The sequence below is a fragment of the Pleurodeles waltl genome, chromosome 7 (genome assembly GCF_031143425.1).
Source record: "Pleurodeles waltl isolate 20211129_DDA chromosome 7, aPleWal1.hap1.20221129, whole genome shotgun sequence".
Lineage (NCBI taxonomy): Eukaryota > Metazoa > Chordata > Amphibia > Caudata > Salamandridae > Pleurodeles > Pleurodeles waltl.
In genome coordinates this window covers 1,198,856,318-1,198,873,024 of record NC_090446.1, presented here as the reverse complement: position 1 = coordinate 1,198,873,024, position 16,707 = coordinate 1,198,856,318, and the positions used below count along the sequence as shown (strand labels likewise).

General features: G+C 42.8%; 1 protein-coding gene across 2 annotated transcripts in view; it reads right to left on the bottom strand.

Moving 5' to 3' along the window:
* LOC138246097 (cytochrome P450 2F3-like) overlaps window positions 1-16,707 on the bottom strand; it is a 235,966-nt gene that overhangs the window by 35,744 nt on the left and 183,515 nt on the right. For both annotated transcript variants that reach the window (XM_069200333.1, XM_069200334.1), the window contains exons 6-7: window positions 7,914-8,055; window positions 5,514-5,701 (exon numbers count right to left, since the gene is read on the bottom strand). In XM_069200333.1, the coding sequence (XP_069056434.1) occupies window positions 5,514-5,701; window positions 7,914-8,055 (330 nt within the window). The remainder of the gene's footprint in view (window positions 1-5,513; window positions 5,702-7,913; window positions 8,056-16,707) is intronic.

The window sequence follows — 16,707 nt, the reverse complement described above, 5'->3', positions numbered from 1 at the left end:
AGTGCACCTATAACCCCCAGAGAGCACAGAAGTCGGGATAGGGGGTTTCTGCAAGGAAGACAACACCAGCAAAGCAACAACAGTGGATTTCCGGACCTGAGTACCTGTGAAACAAGGGGACCAAGTCCAAGAGTCGCGACAATGTTGAGAGTGGGCAGACGCCCAGGAAATTCCAGCTGAGAGTGCAAAGGAGCTGCCACTGGATGGAAGAAGCTTTGTTTCTGCAAGAACGAAGAGGACTAGAAACTTCCCCTCTGGAGGATGGATGTCCCACGTCGTGAAGAAGCTTGCAGAGGTGTTCCCATGCAGAAAGACCGCAAACAAGCCTTGCTAGCTGCAAGGGTCGCGGTTAGGGTTTTTGGATGCTGATGTGGCCCAGGAGGAACCAGGATGTCGCCACTTGGATGAAGAGACAGAGGGGGCGCCCAGCAAGTCAGGGAGCCCTCACAGAAGCAGGCAGCACCCGCAGAAGTACCGGAACAGGCACTTAGAAGAGGAGTGAACCGGAGTCCACCCGAAGTCAGAAAAGGGAGTCCCACGACGCCGGAGGACAACTCAGAAGGTTGTGCACTGCAGGTTAGAGTGTCGGGGACCCAGGCTTGGCTGTGCATGAAGGAAATCCTGGAAGAGTGCACAGGAGCCGGAGCAGCTGCAAATCACACGGTACCCAGCAATGCAGTCTAGCGTGGGGAGGCAAGGACTTACCTCCACCAAACTTGGACTGAAGTGTCACTGAACTGTGGGAGTCACTTGGACAGAGTTGCTGAGTTCCAGGGACCACGCTTGTCGTGCTGAGAGGGGACCCAGAGGACCAGTGATGCAGTCTTTTGTTGCCTGCGGTTGCAGGGGGAAGATTCCGTCGACCCACGGGAGATTTCTTCAGAGCTCCTGGTGCAGAAAGGAGGCAGGCTACCCCCAGAGCATGCACCACCAGGAAAGAGTCGAGAAAGCCAGCAGGATGAAGCGATACAAGGTTACAGTAGTCGTCTTTGCTACTTTGTTGCGGTTTTGCAGGCGTCCTGAGCAGTCAGCGGTCGATCCTTTGGCAGAAGGTGAAGAGGGAGATGCAGAGGAACTCTGATGAGCTCTTGCATTCGGTATCTGAAGAATTCCCCAAAGCAGAGGCCCTAAATAGCCAGAAAAGGAGGTTTTGCTACTTAGGAAGGAGGATAGGCTAGTAACACAGGTAAGAGCCTATCAGAAGGAGTCTCTGACGTCACCTGCTGGCCCTGGCCACTCAGAGCAGTCCAGTGTGCCAGCACACCTCTGAATCCAAGATGGCAGAGGTCTGGGGCACGCTGGAGCAGCTCTGGGCACCTCCCCTGGGAGGTGCAGGTCAGGGGAGTGGTGTAGGCTGGCTTATGCAGAGATGGGCACCATCTGTGCCCATCAAAGCATTTCCAGAGGCTGGGGGAGGCTACTCCTCCCCAGCCCTGACACCTTTTTCCAAAGGGAGAGGTTGTAACACCCTCTCTCTGAGGAAGTCCTTTGTTCTGCCTTCCTGGGCCAAGCCTGGCTGGACCCCAGGAGGGCAGAAACCTGTCTGAGGGGTTGGCAGCAGCAGCAGCTGTGAAACCCCGGGAAAGGTAGTTTGGCAGTACCTGGGTCTGTGCTAGAGACTCAGGGGATCATGGAATTGTCTCCCCAATGACAGAATGGCATTGGGGTGACAATTCCATGATCTTAGACATGTTACATGGCCATGTTCGGAGTTACCATTGTGACGCTATACATAGGTAGTGACCTATGTATAGTGCACGCGTGAAATGGTGTCCCCGCACTCACAAAGTCCGGAGAATTTGCCCTGAACGATGTGGGGGCACCTTGGCTAGTGCCAGGGTGCCCACACACTAAGTAACTTAGCACCCAACCTTCACCAGGTGAAAGTTAGACATATAGGTGACTTATAAGTTACTTAAGTGCAGTGGTAAATGGCTGTGAAATAACATGGGCATTATTTCACTCAGGCTGCAGTGGCAGGCCTGTGGAAGAATAGTCAGATCTCCCTGTGGGTGGCAAAAGAAATGCTGCAGCCCATAGGGATCTCCTGGAACCCCAATACCCTGGGTACCTCAGTACCATATACTAGGGAATTTTAAGGGTGTTCCAGTATGCCAATGTGAATTGGTGAAATTGGTCACTAGCCTGTTAGTGACAATTTGTAAAGCAGAGAGAGCATAACCACTGAGGTTCTGGTTAGCAGAGCCTCAGTGAGACAGTTAGGCATAACACAGGGAACACATACATATAGGCCACAAACTTATGAGCACTGGGGTCCTGGCTAGCAAGGTCCCAGTGACACATAACAAACATACTGAAAACATAGGGTTTTCACTATGAGCACTGGGCCCTGGCTAGCAGGATCCCAGTGAGACAGTGAAAACACCCTGACATATACTCACAAACAGGCCAAAAGTGGGGGTAACAAGGCTAGAAAGAGGCTACTTTCTCACAGGGGGAACTTGGTTTTATGTATTACAATTGAGCTCCTGTACCTCCTCCCTCAACTGGGTAAGTTACTAACAATTGGCCATTTGAGGGTAGTTTCTTGGCTGCCATGACCAATGTTTTAAATACTGCTATTAGGTTATTACATTGTCAAATGCACAAAAATGTTAAATAAAACGACAACTGCAGCTCCACCTTCAGCCTCCAATTCTCAAAACTGATTCCTACATACCTGTTTTTAAATTTACAATATCAAGAGCCAATTAAAGAATGGATCAACATGCATCTCAAAAGCAGGCCCTTACCAACATCTAGTCTCAGTTCAGCTGATCGATAGATAAAAGATAGATGGATAGGTAAAAGATAGATAGATGATAGATAGATAAAAGATAATGAGAGGTGAAAGAAAGGTAAAAGAAACAGAGAAGTAAAGACAAGTTAAAGGAGAGAGCAAAGAAAGGTGACAAAGTGAATGGAAAGCAAACGTTAATGTAACAAAAGCAGGAGGAATACAGGGAAGGGTGTCAGGCACTCAGCGAGAGAAGGCTGGCTGTTGATAAAACCCATGTCCCTCTGGAACAAAATATTTATGGCGCCCCCAGGCAGGCCAGACTCGGAAGCTGCGCAAGTGGCCGAGCCCCTGCCTCTGGCCTCTATACATGCTATATTGCTGCTAATATGGGTGGATGGGGACCTTGCTCTATTAAACTGGGGAAGTAATGTTTTTATGAAATGAAAGAAAGTAACTGGAGAGGCAAACCAATGCTGGTTTGAAAGAAACAGACCAAGAGAAAGCAAAAGGAGGTGGGCATTCAATTTCCGGACTACTCAGCTGTCTGACAACTCACCCTTGCAGCACACTAAATAATTTGAACCTTTATGAGACCTGAGGAAAAGGCAGCAGATAGCACCAAACTTTCTGCAGAAAACAAAAAACACAAGTCCACTTGCTGTTATAATAGGGAGGAATGTAGCAGGATAAATCTAATCCAGAGTATACAAATCCATAAAGAAATCACCCAGGGGTGTGTGTGACTATATGATTATTTTGAAGATTTTCCCCTTTTTTGTGCTCTAGTCAGGGTGAGTGGGATGTGGGAGAAGCAGCTCGGAGATAAGAAATGACTGTCAGTGAAGTTTGTGTGAGGGAGGAGAAGTCTTTAAGAGAGAAGCCCAGCACAAGCCAACTCAGTTGGGCCTGCGACCATGAAACAGACAGCAGCAGTTTAAAAAATAAAAGGTGAGAGTGAAACCTGATATTATTTATTTATCAGCACCCATGCATTAGTCTAACTTTAATTGTGCACTGGTGCTTAGCACAGGACTCACGCCCCATGTTTTACTGTGAAGAATTCAAGCAATCATCAATTTCTATTTGGAATATGGCTGAAAGGAGCAATCACAACTTCCAGGCAGGTGAGGCATCTGCGTAAAATACACTTTGCCTTTTTTAATGAGGGAACCATGACAAAATAATTGCTTGGAGAAGTGGACCACTCCTTTCTTCTGAAATAAGAAACATCTCTGTGGATAGAGAAGTAGAGGAAAAACTCAAGGATCAGAAAATGTTAAAAACAGGAGCAAGTTATTTGTTCCAATACACTGACATTGCGTGAGCTTAGGAGAAACAATGGGATGGAGAGAGCAGACAAAAGATTAACAGAAAGAGATGAGTTGGGAGCACAGTAGAGGAAGGTGTGAGATAGAGAACAAAGGGAACATGTAGAGAAAGGAGAAAATAAGCAGAGGAAGGAGACAATACTGAGGAACAAGAAAAACACAAGACTGGTAAAGAGCAGAGGAAGGAGTGAGGGCACAGCAGAGTTCTGCTTAAAGCTCTAATTTATGGCTTTGCTGGTGCCATTCTGCACGGTGTACAAAGACAGCAACAAGTTGTGCCCAGGAGCAGCCCACAGCGCTGCAGAAGCAAGTCTGGGCTGATACTGTGTGCCTGACACTCTCGGAAAATAGCATGCAATTGTGGTGAGAAAAGAACAATATTTAAAGGCATGTTTATGGGGCAAGACTTGAGCACATAATGAGCTCCTGAATTGTGAGTGCTCCAGATGCTGTATTCCTCAGACTGTAATGTGAACACTAGCTAAACACACACCCACCAAAAACAGGCAAACAGTAAAACGAGCAGGAAACAAAGATAAAAATAGTCCCACAAAACAAACACATGAACAACAAAAGCATAAAGATACAGTAACTGGGTGGTGCTCCGTGGGACCAAACAAAACACAAAAAGGAGGAACAAAGAAGAAGGATTCACCACTAGCAAGCAATATTTTTAGAGGACAATGCAAGGAACAAATAAAAAGCCAATGGATGGGCTGTAAGCCCACAAAGTATATACAACATGTCTAAGAGACAAGAGCTGTCTAGCCGAGACCTAAAAAAGGAGGAGCATGTTAATAGGGAAAGCAAACTAATTTTAAAATGCATTAAGGCGTGTGGGACTTGTCCTTCTATAGTAAAGAGAGTAGGAGAAAGTAGCACTGGGTGATAAGAAAGGGCAGAGGCAGAAATAAGTAGAGGGAAGGGAATGGGGGTTTGACACATATCCCCATGAAAACCCATTTTAAGATATGCAAAACACACAGCAGAAACAGAACATAGGACGGAAAGAGGTGAAAAGAAAAACAATCCATGCAAACCTTTTTAAAAAACGAATAATAGAACACATTTTGGCTTTGACACCTTAAAAAACCATGTAAAGGGCAATTAAAAGAAACATTTCTATAGATTGATTTCCACTACATTGTAAAAGGCATTTACCTTGAAAGTTTCAATTAAACATTTCATGATAGGGATGTTCAGTAACCTATATTAGGCAAAATGTATTATCTTGCTCATCTGAATGAGCCTGCAAATGGCAGTAGCATATCCATGGCAAGTTGCACCCCTTCCTGACTAAATGAACTAAGAAACTACAATAAGACTAAAAAAGAATGTTGGTAAATAACTTGCTTTGAGAAGTACCACATGTTTAGCAAAAACATGGTAAAGCCTATCTCTTTCTTTTCTAGTTCAATGCACCCCAACCACTTTCTTTCCCTTACCTTTGGTATGATATAGCCTTTGAATTTGATGTCATGGAGGGCTGCATGTGGAAGCCCATTGGGAATGATGCTGGCAAACCTCTGGACTTCATTGATGAATGCATCAGTAAAGGGCATCTGGAGACGGTCTTCCATGGTGGGGCACCGCTGGGAACCCAGCACGTCATCTATTTCTTTCTGGATATTTTCTGGAATGTGAAAATATTTTGGTTTATTCTCTGTGAGGAAAGGGCTTTCAAAGGAAATTTATTCTTACATTTTTGGGCATCTTTTTGTCACTAAGTGGTCCTGAATGCTAAGTCCCAGAGGCATTCACTAGTCTATTTTTTTTCCAATTTACCTTATCAATTTCTTCCGACTTTAGAAGAAGCTGGTTAACAGAAAGTAACAAATGCTTCTCTTCCCCTTGAAATGTGTCTGAGAATGTCAGGTTGGTGGCTGCAAAGCGTTAACTTTAGATGGTAAAATTAGCAAATGTGACAAAGGCTGCACTGAAAAAAAATCATTAAATGACTGGAATGGTAAAGTTGGATTATATTTCAACTGCCGACTCACATGCCATTCCTCATAATGGCTTAGCTTTTTCATTATTTTCTTTTCACTCCCTGACATCCCACTGTTTTCTTCTCACTCCCTGATGTCCCACTGCCATTGCATACTGTTTATCGTATTTCTCAATATATGTTAAAGATTTTCCAAATTATTGTTTTGTCTCTTCAATGTATAACTCCTACATCAAACATGTTATACTGCACTTGGACAACCGCGAGGCCTTGTTTGCTATTTAAAAATACATTCTGGAAGTTTGTTTTTCAATTGTGAGCCATACAATACTGAAAAATTATGTACTGGGAGGAATTTCATATTTAATAATCATAGTGAATCAACTGGTGGTGCCTTTGGAAAGGGAGATGTTTTAGCCTAATAATAGGGACAATTCTGAGAATGTGTGCCTTGTCTTTTTAAGAAAGCTGTAAATGTGCCTTCCTCTCATCAATATTCTTGAATGGCCAGTATGATAAACACTTCTAGTGCCACCATGGGCATGCCCAATTAAACTACATTTGTTCAAATTGTTGCTTATTTTAAGCTTAAATATTTACTTCTTATTTTAAACCTATTAAAATTATTTTACTGAATTGATTAACAACGAGTCTCATTTGGCCTGAGAGACAGACAAACCCCACTTCAAATCTTACAATACTCACATATCTTTGTTGGGAATACAGTTTTGTAAATCGTCTAATGCAGGCACCTACACATGCACACAGATCCACTGATATACCAGAGAGAGGCTGACCACTCCAAAGAAAGTACCACCTGTATAAATCAATCAGTTTGACCTATTATGCAGCGGGTCTACCAGTATATTTAAAATCTTAGCTCGTTCAGACAAGTCCTTGGTGAGCCTGTCATCCTTACTTGTCATTTTCATAGGCTGCTCATCCACCAGATCCCATCCTTGTAAATCCCTTTTCTATTTACCATACTCAGAAGGTCTTGGAGCTGCCCAATGCAGTGCTATCTTTCTTACTTGCCAACATCCGTAATCTCATTTTATGAAATTTTTATAGTGGAAAAATACCTAGTATAAATTTTGTCAATTTAAATTGAATTTAAATTTTATTTGTTTTAATTAAAAATTTAAGTTAAAATTTAAAATACATTTAATTTTAACTTAAAGTTAATTGCTCAGTTGTCAATTTAAACCTAATTGTTGTTAATTTAAGAAATGGACACTTGCACACTCAATGTCATCTACCATGGGGAAAAAGACTACTGGGCTACCATAGTTCCTTATGAGCAGTGGCCGTGACAGAGCTTGAAAAATCTAGCATTAGCCAGCATGTAACTTGATGCCCAAAAAAAAAAGACTGTCACTGCTCCAAGCTTCAATGGTTACTGCTGGGCATCAAGGAATATCTTCTTCAGAAAATGCTCAGGACCTATCTTTTCACTTAGTCTACTGTTTGATGTTGAATTTTTTGTGGCATTCGGTTTCCTTTACTCCTATAGGCTTTCAGTGCCATGATTATGGATGGAGGAGTGTTTTATAAATAAATAATTAATTAATACTGAGCCAGGAGGCCACAGTCTTTACAAGGCCCTCTGCTAGGAAGCAAAGGTCAGAGACTGGACTATGGGAGACCCTCAAATTCATACCGGATTTCACTTTCTGAAGTGAGTCCTCTCTCAGAGAAAGACCGCCTAAGAAACTAAAACTTTTGGAGGTCCTTGCAGGTTTTATAATGTTTTCCATCTGATAAAGTCCCCTAAGTATCCGCAAGTCCCCATTATGTTGTTTCAAGTTTTTATGGGAACACCTGTGAGTTACAGATGCAGGTTTTCCATTTTACAAAATGCTAAAATAGTTTTAAGATTTTTTGTCCCACTTCTTACCTTGCATCTCTGGATATTTCAGTGCCAACTTTACTGCCCAGCGAATTGTGGATGATGTGGTTTCTGTCCCCGCAATGAACAAGTTAAATGCTGTGTAGGTCAAACTCTCCAGGGTAAAATGGCTATTCGGATTATTTGCCTCCTGAAGAAGAAGGAATGCATTCAGTTGTGAAGGACATAGCTACGTGCTCTGTATGTAAGTTGGAGCATCTTGTGTACTGCATATCCATATATATATATTTTAATCAAGGCAACGCTTAACTCAAATGTCTCTCCAACAGTGAAAACACCAGCACCAAAGCCACCACTAAACACTAAAATAGTCCAACTTAGATCCTAAGTGTTATACAATTTTAGACCAATTACAAATTTGCTAGTACAGACAAAAACAAAACAAAACAAGCATTTGCAATGCAATGGGGCTCACATGTTTTTGAGTTAGAGCTATTGGCATTGTAAATTCATAACTGGCCTTTTCTTGCCACATAAATTGGTCAACCCTGCCTCAAAATGTTGTCTTTTCCTGCCATATAATTCCAGTGGCCCAGCATTTAACTGAAGCACTTCCATTTACCTTCTTCCTCTATCCTAAAACATATACAATTATCATATAAACGTTTATCAGAACTAAACTTTTGGCATTAGAGTGTAATGCTCAAAACACCATAACAAAAATATATTTTGGGACGGACTGGAGAGTGAAAGGAAAGAGGGAATCAGGAGTAAAGATGAAGAAGACAAGTGGTGTAGTAACGGTGTCATGAGCCTGGAGTAAGAGAGGAAAATGGTTGACTGCAATTTAAGTAGGAAAATGCAGCAGAGATTAGAGTTGAGTGAGATCCATAGGTCTCTGGGACCCGGTGCCACTGTACCTGTTGCGCCATTGATAGCTAGGCCTCAGGAGAGAAAGCTGTTGGGGCAGAAAAAGAGAAGCAAAAAGAAGACATCAGACAAAAGGAAGAAAGAGAAGGGGGGGTCGCAAAGAAAAAAAAAGAAAGAAGGGAAAGGAAGAACTGAGAAAATGAAAACACAACTAAGGGAAGAAATAGAGCAACCGTGAAAGGCAAAGTCAAAAAAGGAAGGAAGCTAGTGGACGAAAGATAAAGAGGAAAAAATAATGAAAGAAGTGGGAAAAGAAAGTGAAATATGGACATTAGAGAAAAAAAGAGAGATGGTGAGAGAAACCAACAGCAAAAGAACCAGGACATGAATGTACTGACACATTTCCCACAGACAGAGAATAGGAAAACCACTTTGACACTTCGGGTACCGACAAGTAACTTGTGGCTTTCACATACAGAAGGGAAAAAGAGGGATTTATATATAAAATTTAAATTGACAGATAAAGATAAGAAAAACATCAAAGAAAGCAAGGAAGAAAGGTCTAAAAAAAGTGAAAGGATGCATACCCAGTCAAAGGAAAGAGCAAATAAAAAAGACAAGGAAAGAATAGAAGAGAACAAAAATTGTGAAAGAATGTACACCTGATGAACAAAAAAAAAAGAGAGGAACGAAACAAGTAAAGAGATAACCAAATTGTTGCGAGTTTGAAAGAGGAGGTAGCAAGAGGAAGAGGGAAACAAATAAAAGGGAGAGGAGTAGAAATAACCAGTTGTAAGAAAGAGCAAAACTGTTACAGTGTGGATTTTAAGAGCTGGAAAGACAAAAGTGGTTGGAGAAAGAAAACATTGAGAGTAAACAGCGTAAAGGAAAGAACGGAGTGAGATAGGTGAAACAGACCCTCCCAAATAAAGATGGAATCTAAGAATAGATTTAATTGGCTCCCCCACGTACTCAAACAGAAGTCAGAGTGTGGAACAGCATGGGGCACTGCAGAACAACAGGAGGTGAATTAGCAGAGTTGTATGTGAACCCCAAACAGCAATACTGGGACTCTTCAGATCAGGATTGGGGGAATAGACAGAGCTGTATCCCGGCCCAGTGCTGAAATAACAGAAAGGCAGTGGATGAGGAATGAGAAATGGAGTTCTGTGTACTCCCTGGTATTGGAATAATGGGGTGCTGCAGGTTAGGGTTGAGGTGCACTGATAGAGTTGCATGTGGGTTGCAGTACTGGAATAGTAACGGGCACATAAGGTCAGAAGTGAGCCTCTGAACCACAGAAGCGAGGAGTCCTGAAGGGTGTGAGAATTGATGGATTCTGGGGGAGCTGTGGTAGTTCCCATCAACAGTGGTGTCGGATGTTAGACTAAAGGTGCACTGGCTGAGCTGTGTTTTGCTCTTCTGGGTCTAGTATTGGCTTGGGACTGAATATCAGAATTGAGCTGCTGTGATGGAACTGTATGTGAGCAGGGTCCCAGTATGGGAAAGGAAGTTACCTCGCCGCGGTAGAACTGAGGTGCACTGATGGAGCTGCGCCCGAGGTCCTAGTACTGGAACAGCAGGGCAGACTTCGGGCACAGCTCCATCAATGCACCACAGTTTACACACTCCAAGCCCTCAGCCGTGCCAGTAACCCCACACACATGTTGTCTTCCAGAACATCTCTGTTCTTGCAGTCAATACACTCTGCTACTCCAGTACTGGGACCTCAGGTGCAGCTCCATCAGTCACTTCGGTTCACACACTCCAAGCCCCTCAGCCATGCCAATGCCACAACCCCACACACGCTGTCTGCCAGATCACCTCAGTTCTTACAGTCAGTTCACACTGCTGTTCCAATACTGGGACATCAGGCGCAGCTCCTTCAGTGCACCTCAGTTCACACACTCCAAGCCCTCAGCTGTGCCCATGCCAGAACTGCACACATGCCGTCTGCCATAGCAACTCAGTTCTTGCAGTCAGTACACTCTGCTGTTCCAGTACTAGGACCTCGGGCGCAGCTTCATCAGTGCACTGACTGCAAGAACTGAGTTGCTATGGCAGACGGCGTGTGTGCAGGTCTGGCATGGGCACAGCTGAGGGCTCTATTCCAACATGAGTGATTTTTGGGGAGCACATGGCGTTTTCACCCAAACTAAAAAACAACTACAGGTTGCTGATATGCTCTTTAGTACCCATGTAAGAATATTTGCTGTTTCCAGCGAATCATAAAATGAACGTCCCTATTACCACTACTATCCACACACAACACAGAAAACCCTACTATCCACACACAACACAGAAAACCCTAGTGTTATCAGCAGAATATAACTTAGAATTAGATTATTTTAACCGCCTCTATGTAGGAATAACAGACTCACAAAGTAGTCATTTACAAAGAGCTCAGAATGCCACAATAAAGCTAATGTCAGAGTTGGGTAGGAGAGACAACATAACTCAAGCCTCAACTAGATTTTGCATAAGGACCAAATCATTTTCAAATTGGTAAGATGCATGTACAAACAAATGTCCCTATGACTTTGCGCAACAATATTTGGCTAACTAGATCTCCATATATTAAACTTTAAGAAATGTATGAAGCCAAGATAAAAATATGTTAAAAATGCCACTGAGAAACATTGCAATAAAAGAGAGTAAAGCTGTCTCTATCTATGTCAATTCTTCTGGAACTCACCACCACAATATCTTAAGTATTGATGTAACGTTTCAAGCTTCAGAAAATGACTCAAAACAAATCTCTTTGAAGATAACAAGCTATACATTTTGCATTAAGAGACCTATGTGTATGCCATTCATTCATTAATCATCTCTTTCAATATATGATACTCTTGCTTAGAATGCACACATTAAACCCTGCAAAGATGAATATTTACAGGCTAATCCTCACTATCCCTCTTCTAGGTAAATCTTTCTGAGGAATGATCCACCAGCGACTATGGAGATCAATTTTAGACCGTCCAGAGGACTGACCTTTCCTTTATCTACTTTCAGATGACTCCAGAATGTGGCCAAACACAATTGGTCCAGCAGCACCCATCCTTATCGATCTCAAACAAGATTTAGTTATGTATTTTTATTTTAACCTAGCCCCAGAGGATAGATGAACACATTCATGAACTGAGACATTTATGTTACAGGAGTATGGCTAGACGTTAAACAAATTAATGATCAGGAAACACGATACAGCACTATGACGATTATGTTAAAAGCTTTTTTAAAGAAATAAACGGTAAAACCAAATCCTTGAAAACAGTGTTCATTAAATTAATTTATAACAGTGATAGCGATGAAATACATTTCAGACGAAGTATTTTTTGCATCTCTGCAGTTCTGAAAAGACAATGATTTGGGCATCTGCACAGAAAAGAAATAGGAAAAAGAAAGGTAAGTAAATAGTGCAGGGTCACAATAGTCTGTTTTTATTTCTACCACTAACCTGATGAGAAAGTATGTAGCAGAGAAAGTCCGGAGCGGAAGGTCAGCAAAACTGAAATCGGGGCAAGAAGGAAGGGAAAAGTGAGAAAAAAACAAAAAAATAAAATAAAATAAGATGACAGAAAAATAGCATCAAAAGAGATGAAAAGGGATTGTCAATAGAAGAGATGATGCACGGAGGTGGTTGAGCAGGAACAGATGCTAATAAACATGAAAACACTGCCAGGGTTTAGATGATCTGAGCAGATGTAAGGAGGAAGGGGTCTCCCGAAAGAAACTGAAAAACTACAATAAAAAAAAATGCATAATGATGGAATGATGAAAACTGAGGAGGATAGGGGCTGGGGAAGACGGCACTGGTTGAGACTGGCGAGGAGGAAATAAAGTCGCCATAAGAACAAAAAGGACATGGTGGCTGAGGAAGGAAAGTTAAGCGATAAACTCGGGGTAAAAGAGAAAAACGAGAAGACGACGAGGAGAGTTCTCGATTTGCAAAAAAGGAGAAAAAGGAGTGAAGGACAAAAAGGTTAATGTACGGAAAATAGGAGCAATTACATCCTTGTGCAGAATCCGGTGGGAGAATACAATTTTGAAATGAAAGACAATGATCAACTTGAATCTGAAAAGAAACTCGGTAAATGTCATCTATCCTACATTTTTGAATAACCTGATTTCACCTAGCTGGGTTTTAATAAAATCACATGCAACCACACAGAACTGAAAAAGTACCACTGCTGACCACTGCATGCACAAGACAGGGGAAAATTAAAGTGGGGGCACGGGGTCAAATCTAGATGCAGTTGAGGTTCAAGAATAGAGGAGGTGGATGTATATAAGGAGGATATGTTATCTTGTACTTAGGACCTTATTGTGACCTTGACGGAGGGGTTTCGTCCAACACAAATGTGACAGATATCCCCTCTGCCGTATTAAGATCTCCATAGAATATAGTTGGATCCTAATATGGCTCATAGGATATCCATCACAATTGGAGGAAACCCTTCCGTCAAGGTTGTAAAAAGGCTATTAGTGTTTCCCTCTTTTGTTTTTTCTGTGTATCTCTGCTGTCAGTGGATGGGTGTGTTTAAGAATTGTTCGGCATGAGTGGAGTACAGGGGAGGTAGATGAATGCCGAAGCTGATCTATGCTAGTCTACTACTTTTAATGGGGCGTCAATACCTTGGTTTTTACCAATATACAGGGAGTGCAGAATTATTAGGCAAGTTGTATTTTTGAGGATTAATTTTATTATTGAACAACAACCATGTTCTCAATGAACCCAAAAAACTCATTAATATCAAAGCTGAATATTTTTGGAAGTAGTTTTTAGTTTGTTTTTAGTTTTAGCTATGTTAGGGGGATATCTGTGTGTGCAGGTGACTATCACTGTGCATAATTATTAGGCAACTTAACAAAAAAATATATATACCCATTTCAATTATTTATTATTACCAGTGAAACCAATATAACATCTCAACATTCACAAATATACATTTCTGACATTCAAAAACAAAACAAAAACAAATCAGTGACCAATATAGCCACCTTTCTTTGCAAGGACACTCAAAAGCCTGCCATCCATGGATTCTGTCAGTGTTTTGATCTGTTCACCATCAACATTGCGTGCAGCAGCAACCACAGCTTCCCAGACACTGTTCAGAGAGGTGTACTGTTTTCCCTCCTTGTAAATCTCACATTTGATGATGGACCAAAGGTTCTCAATGGGGTTCAGATCAGGTGAACAAGGAGGCCATGTCATTAGATTTCCTTCTTTCATACCCTTTCTTGCCAGCCACGCTGTGGAGTACTTGGACGCGTGTGATGGAGCATTGTCCTGCATGAAAATCATGTTTTTCTTGAAGGATGCAGACTTCTTCCTGTACCACTGCTTGAAGAAGGTGTCTTCCAGGAACTGGCAGTAGGACTGGGAGTTGAGCTTGACTCCATCCTCAACCCGAAAAGGCCCCACAAGCTCATCTTTGATGATACCAGCCCAAACCAGTACTCCACCTCCACCTTGCTGGCGTCTGAGTCGGACTGGAGCTCTCTGCCCTTTACCAATCCAGCCACGGGCCCATCCATCTGGCCCATCAAGACTCACTCTCATTTCATCAGTCCATAAAACCTTAGAAAAATCAGTCTTGAGATATTTCTTGGCCCAGTCTTGACGTTTCAGCTTGTGTGTCTTGTTCAGTGGTGGTCGTCTTTCAGCCTTTCTTACCTTGGCCATGTCTCTGAGTATTGCACACCTTGTGCTTTTGGGCACTCCAGTGATGTTGCAGCTCTGAAATATGGCCAAACTGGTGGCAAGTGGCATCGTGGCAGCTGCACGCTTGACTTTTCTCAGTTCATGGGCAGTTATTTTGCGCCTTGGTTTTTCCACACGCTTCTTGCGACCCTGTTGACTATTTTGAATGAAACGCTTGATTGTTCGATGATCACGCTTCAGAAGCTTTGCAATTTTAAGAGTGCTGCATCCCTCTGCAAGATATCTCACTATTTTTGACTTTTCTGAGCCTGTCAAGTCCTTCTTTTGACCCATTTTGCCAAAGGAAAGGAAGTGGCCTAATAATTATGCACACCTGATATAGGGTGTTGATGTCATTAGACCACACCCCTTCTCATTACAGAGATGCACATCACCTAATATGCTTAATTGGTAGTAGGCTTTCGAGCCTATACAGCTTGGAGTAAGACAACATGCATAAAGAGGATGATGTGGTCAAAATACTCATTTGCCTAATAATTCTGCACTCCCTGTAATGTCTCAAAGCATGGATAATGCGAATTCCACTGATGGTTATTCCTGTTGTGCTGTACTGTGCAGAGTACTGACCCCTCTGGGTGAGATGCACATCTGTGCTGTGTTGCATGGAGAGTGCAGGCTATTTGGAGGTATGCCCATTGTTTCCACTTTGTTATATCCATTGGGCAAGATGCCCATTTCTTAATTGCTTGGTTTACTTTACATTGGCGTGTTTCCTAATGCGTGGTGGTCCCCCTGGGATATTGTTTCTGCATAGCCCTACAATGGTGAGGCATGATAGTGATGCTAGGAGGCTTTGAGGGGTATTCCCAAGTCAAGGTGTTAAGAGAAGGTGTTGCCCAACGGAGGTGGAGTTTGTGAAGTTGGAGTTATTACTCTGAATGTGTGTGACGATTGAAAAGGTTGTGATTGCTGTTTAGTGTTATTGGATGAGTGTAGGGAGCTAGGCTACTATTGATAAATATGCTAGTAAGTGAAACTGGTGCTGTACTGGAATGTTATCATGTATTATGCGTATGATTTGTGTACCGTGTGTCATAGAAGTTAGATTCGCGTTTAACCTGAGCAACTATGATTTGTATTTTAATTTGTTTGATCTGCTGTGGGTCTTGTGTATGTTGTTTGAGAATTTTTTGTGGAGGGGGCGGGAACTGTGCGATATCCTGTGATTGGTATATGTTTCCCTGTGTCTGTATAGCATTAGTCACCGTGGAATGTTGTGATGCACGGGGGATTGTGTGTGTGGATGTCTTTAACGGCAGCTAAAGTCAGAGAATTAGCTGTGTACAACTTGTTCTCCTGCTGAGACATCAGCAGTGGCGAATTCGTGCTGGCAGGGTCCACCGGCACTTGTCTCTGCCCACCAGCACTCTTAGATGTCTCGGAAGCAGCTGTGAGCGGCTGGCGGCTGTTTTCACAGCCATCAATGTGAAGGAGCGGTTCTTCCATCAGGTTACACCATGAACATATTTGTACATGCACGGATGCTCTTCGGCCTCAGTACACGTACACATACGCACCATTACAGTGCTTGCAGGCCCCACACTCACGCATGCCCCTTATAATGAGGGCATTGGCCCGCAAACGCATCAGTCAATTACCAGGTTGCTACGAGTACGCCACCTGAGGACTTCGCAATACCCCTGTGTTATTGAAATTGCATTTCTCTGGGTCTGGAAAGGAGAAATGGAGTCGTAATTTTCCCCTTCGTTTTTGACCTCTCTCAGTCGAAAATGGTGCAGACGCCTGAGAAGAAGGAGAAAGGCATGGGGGCGCTGCACAACTGAACCCTCATCTGGCACATACACCCTGGGCTGACACCAATGCAGCACAGCCTCTCCAAGAGAATGTCTTCCCAAACTTTCTGTTATAGTTTTCCAGGGTGCACGGTAAATGCTGGAGCTGCACTAATTTGACGTCAAAAAGGAACGGACTGTGGAGAGAGGAGGCGCTCTGCAGGTAGGGAGATCATCGAAGGAAGGGGTACCTCCTTCCCTTTTTATCCCTCTGCTTGCGCTCAGCAAATGTGCAATGCCAACATGTTGCTGATGCTGGAGCACACCCGGTCTGTATTTTTGTTTGGGCTGTGACAAGTCGATGCTGTGGCCCAAATGTGAGTGTAGGGGGAAAAGTGTAATTTTTTCCCTGGAGAAAATGTCACGTGGGCGCTTTCATTGATGTCTTTACAAGCACGGATGAAAATTAGATGGAGAAAATGCACATTTTTGTGAGTTTTCTAAAACAGACTTT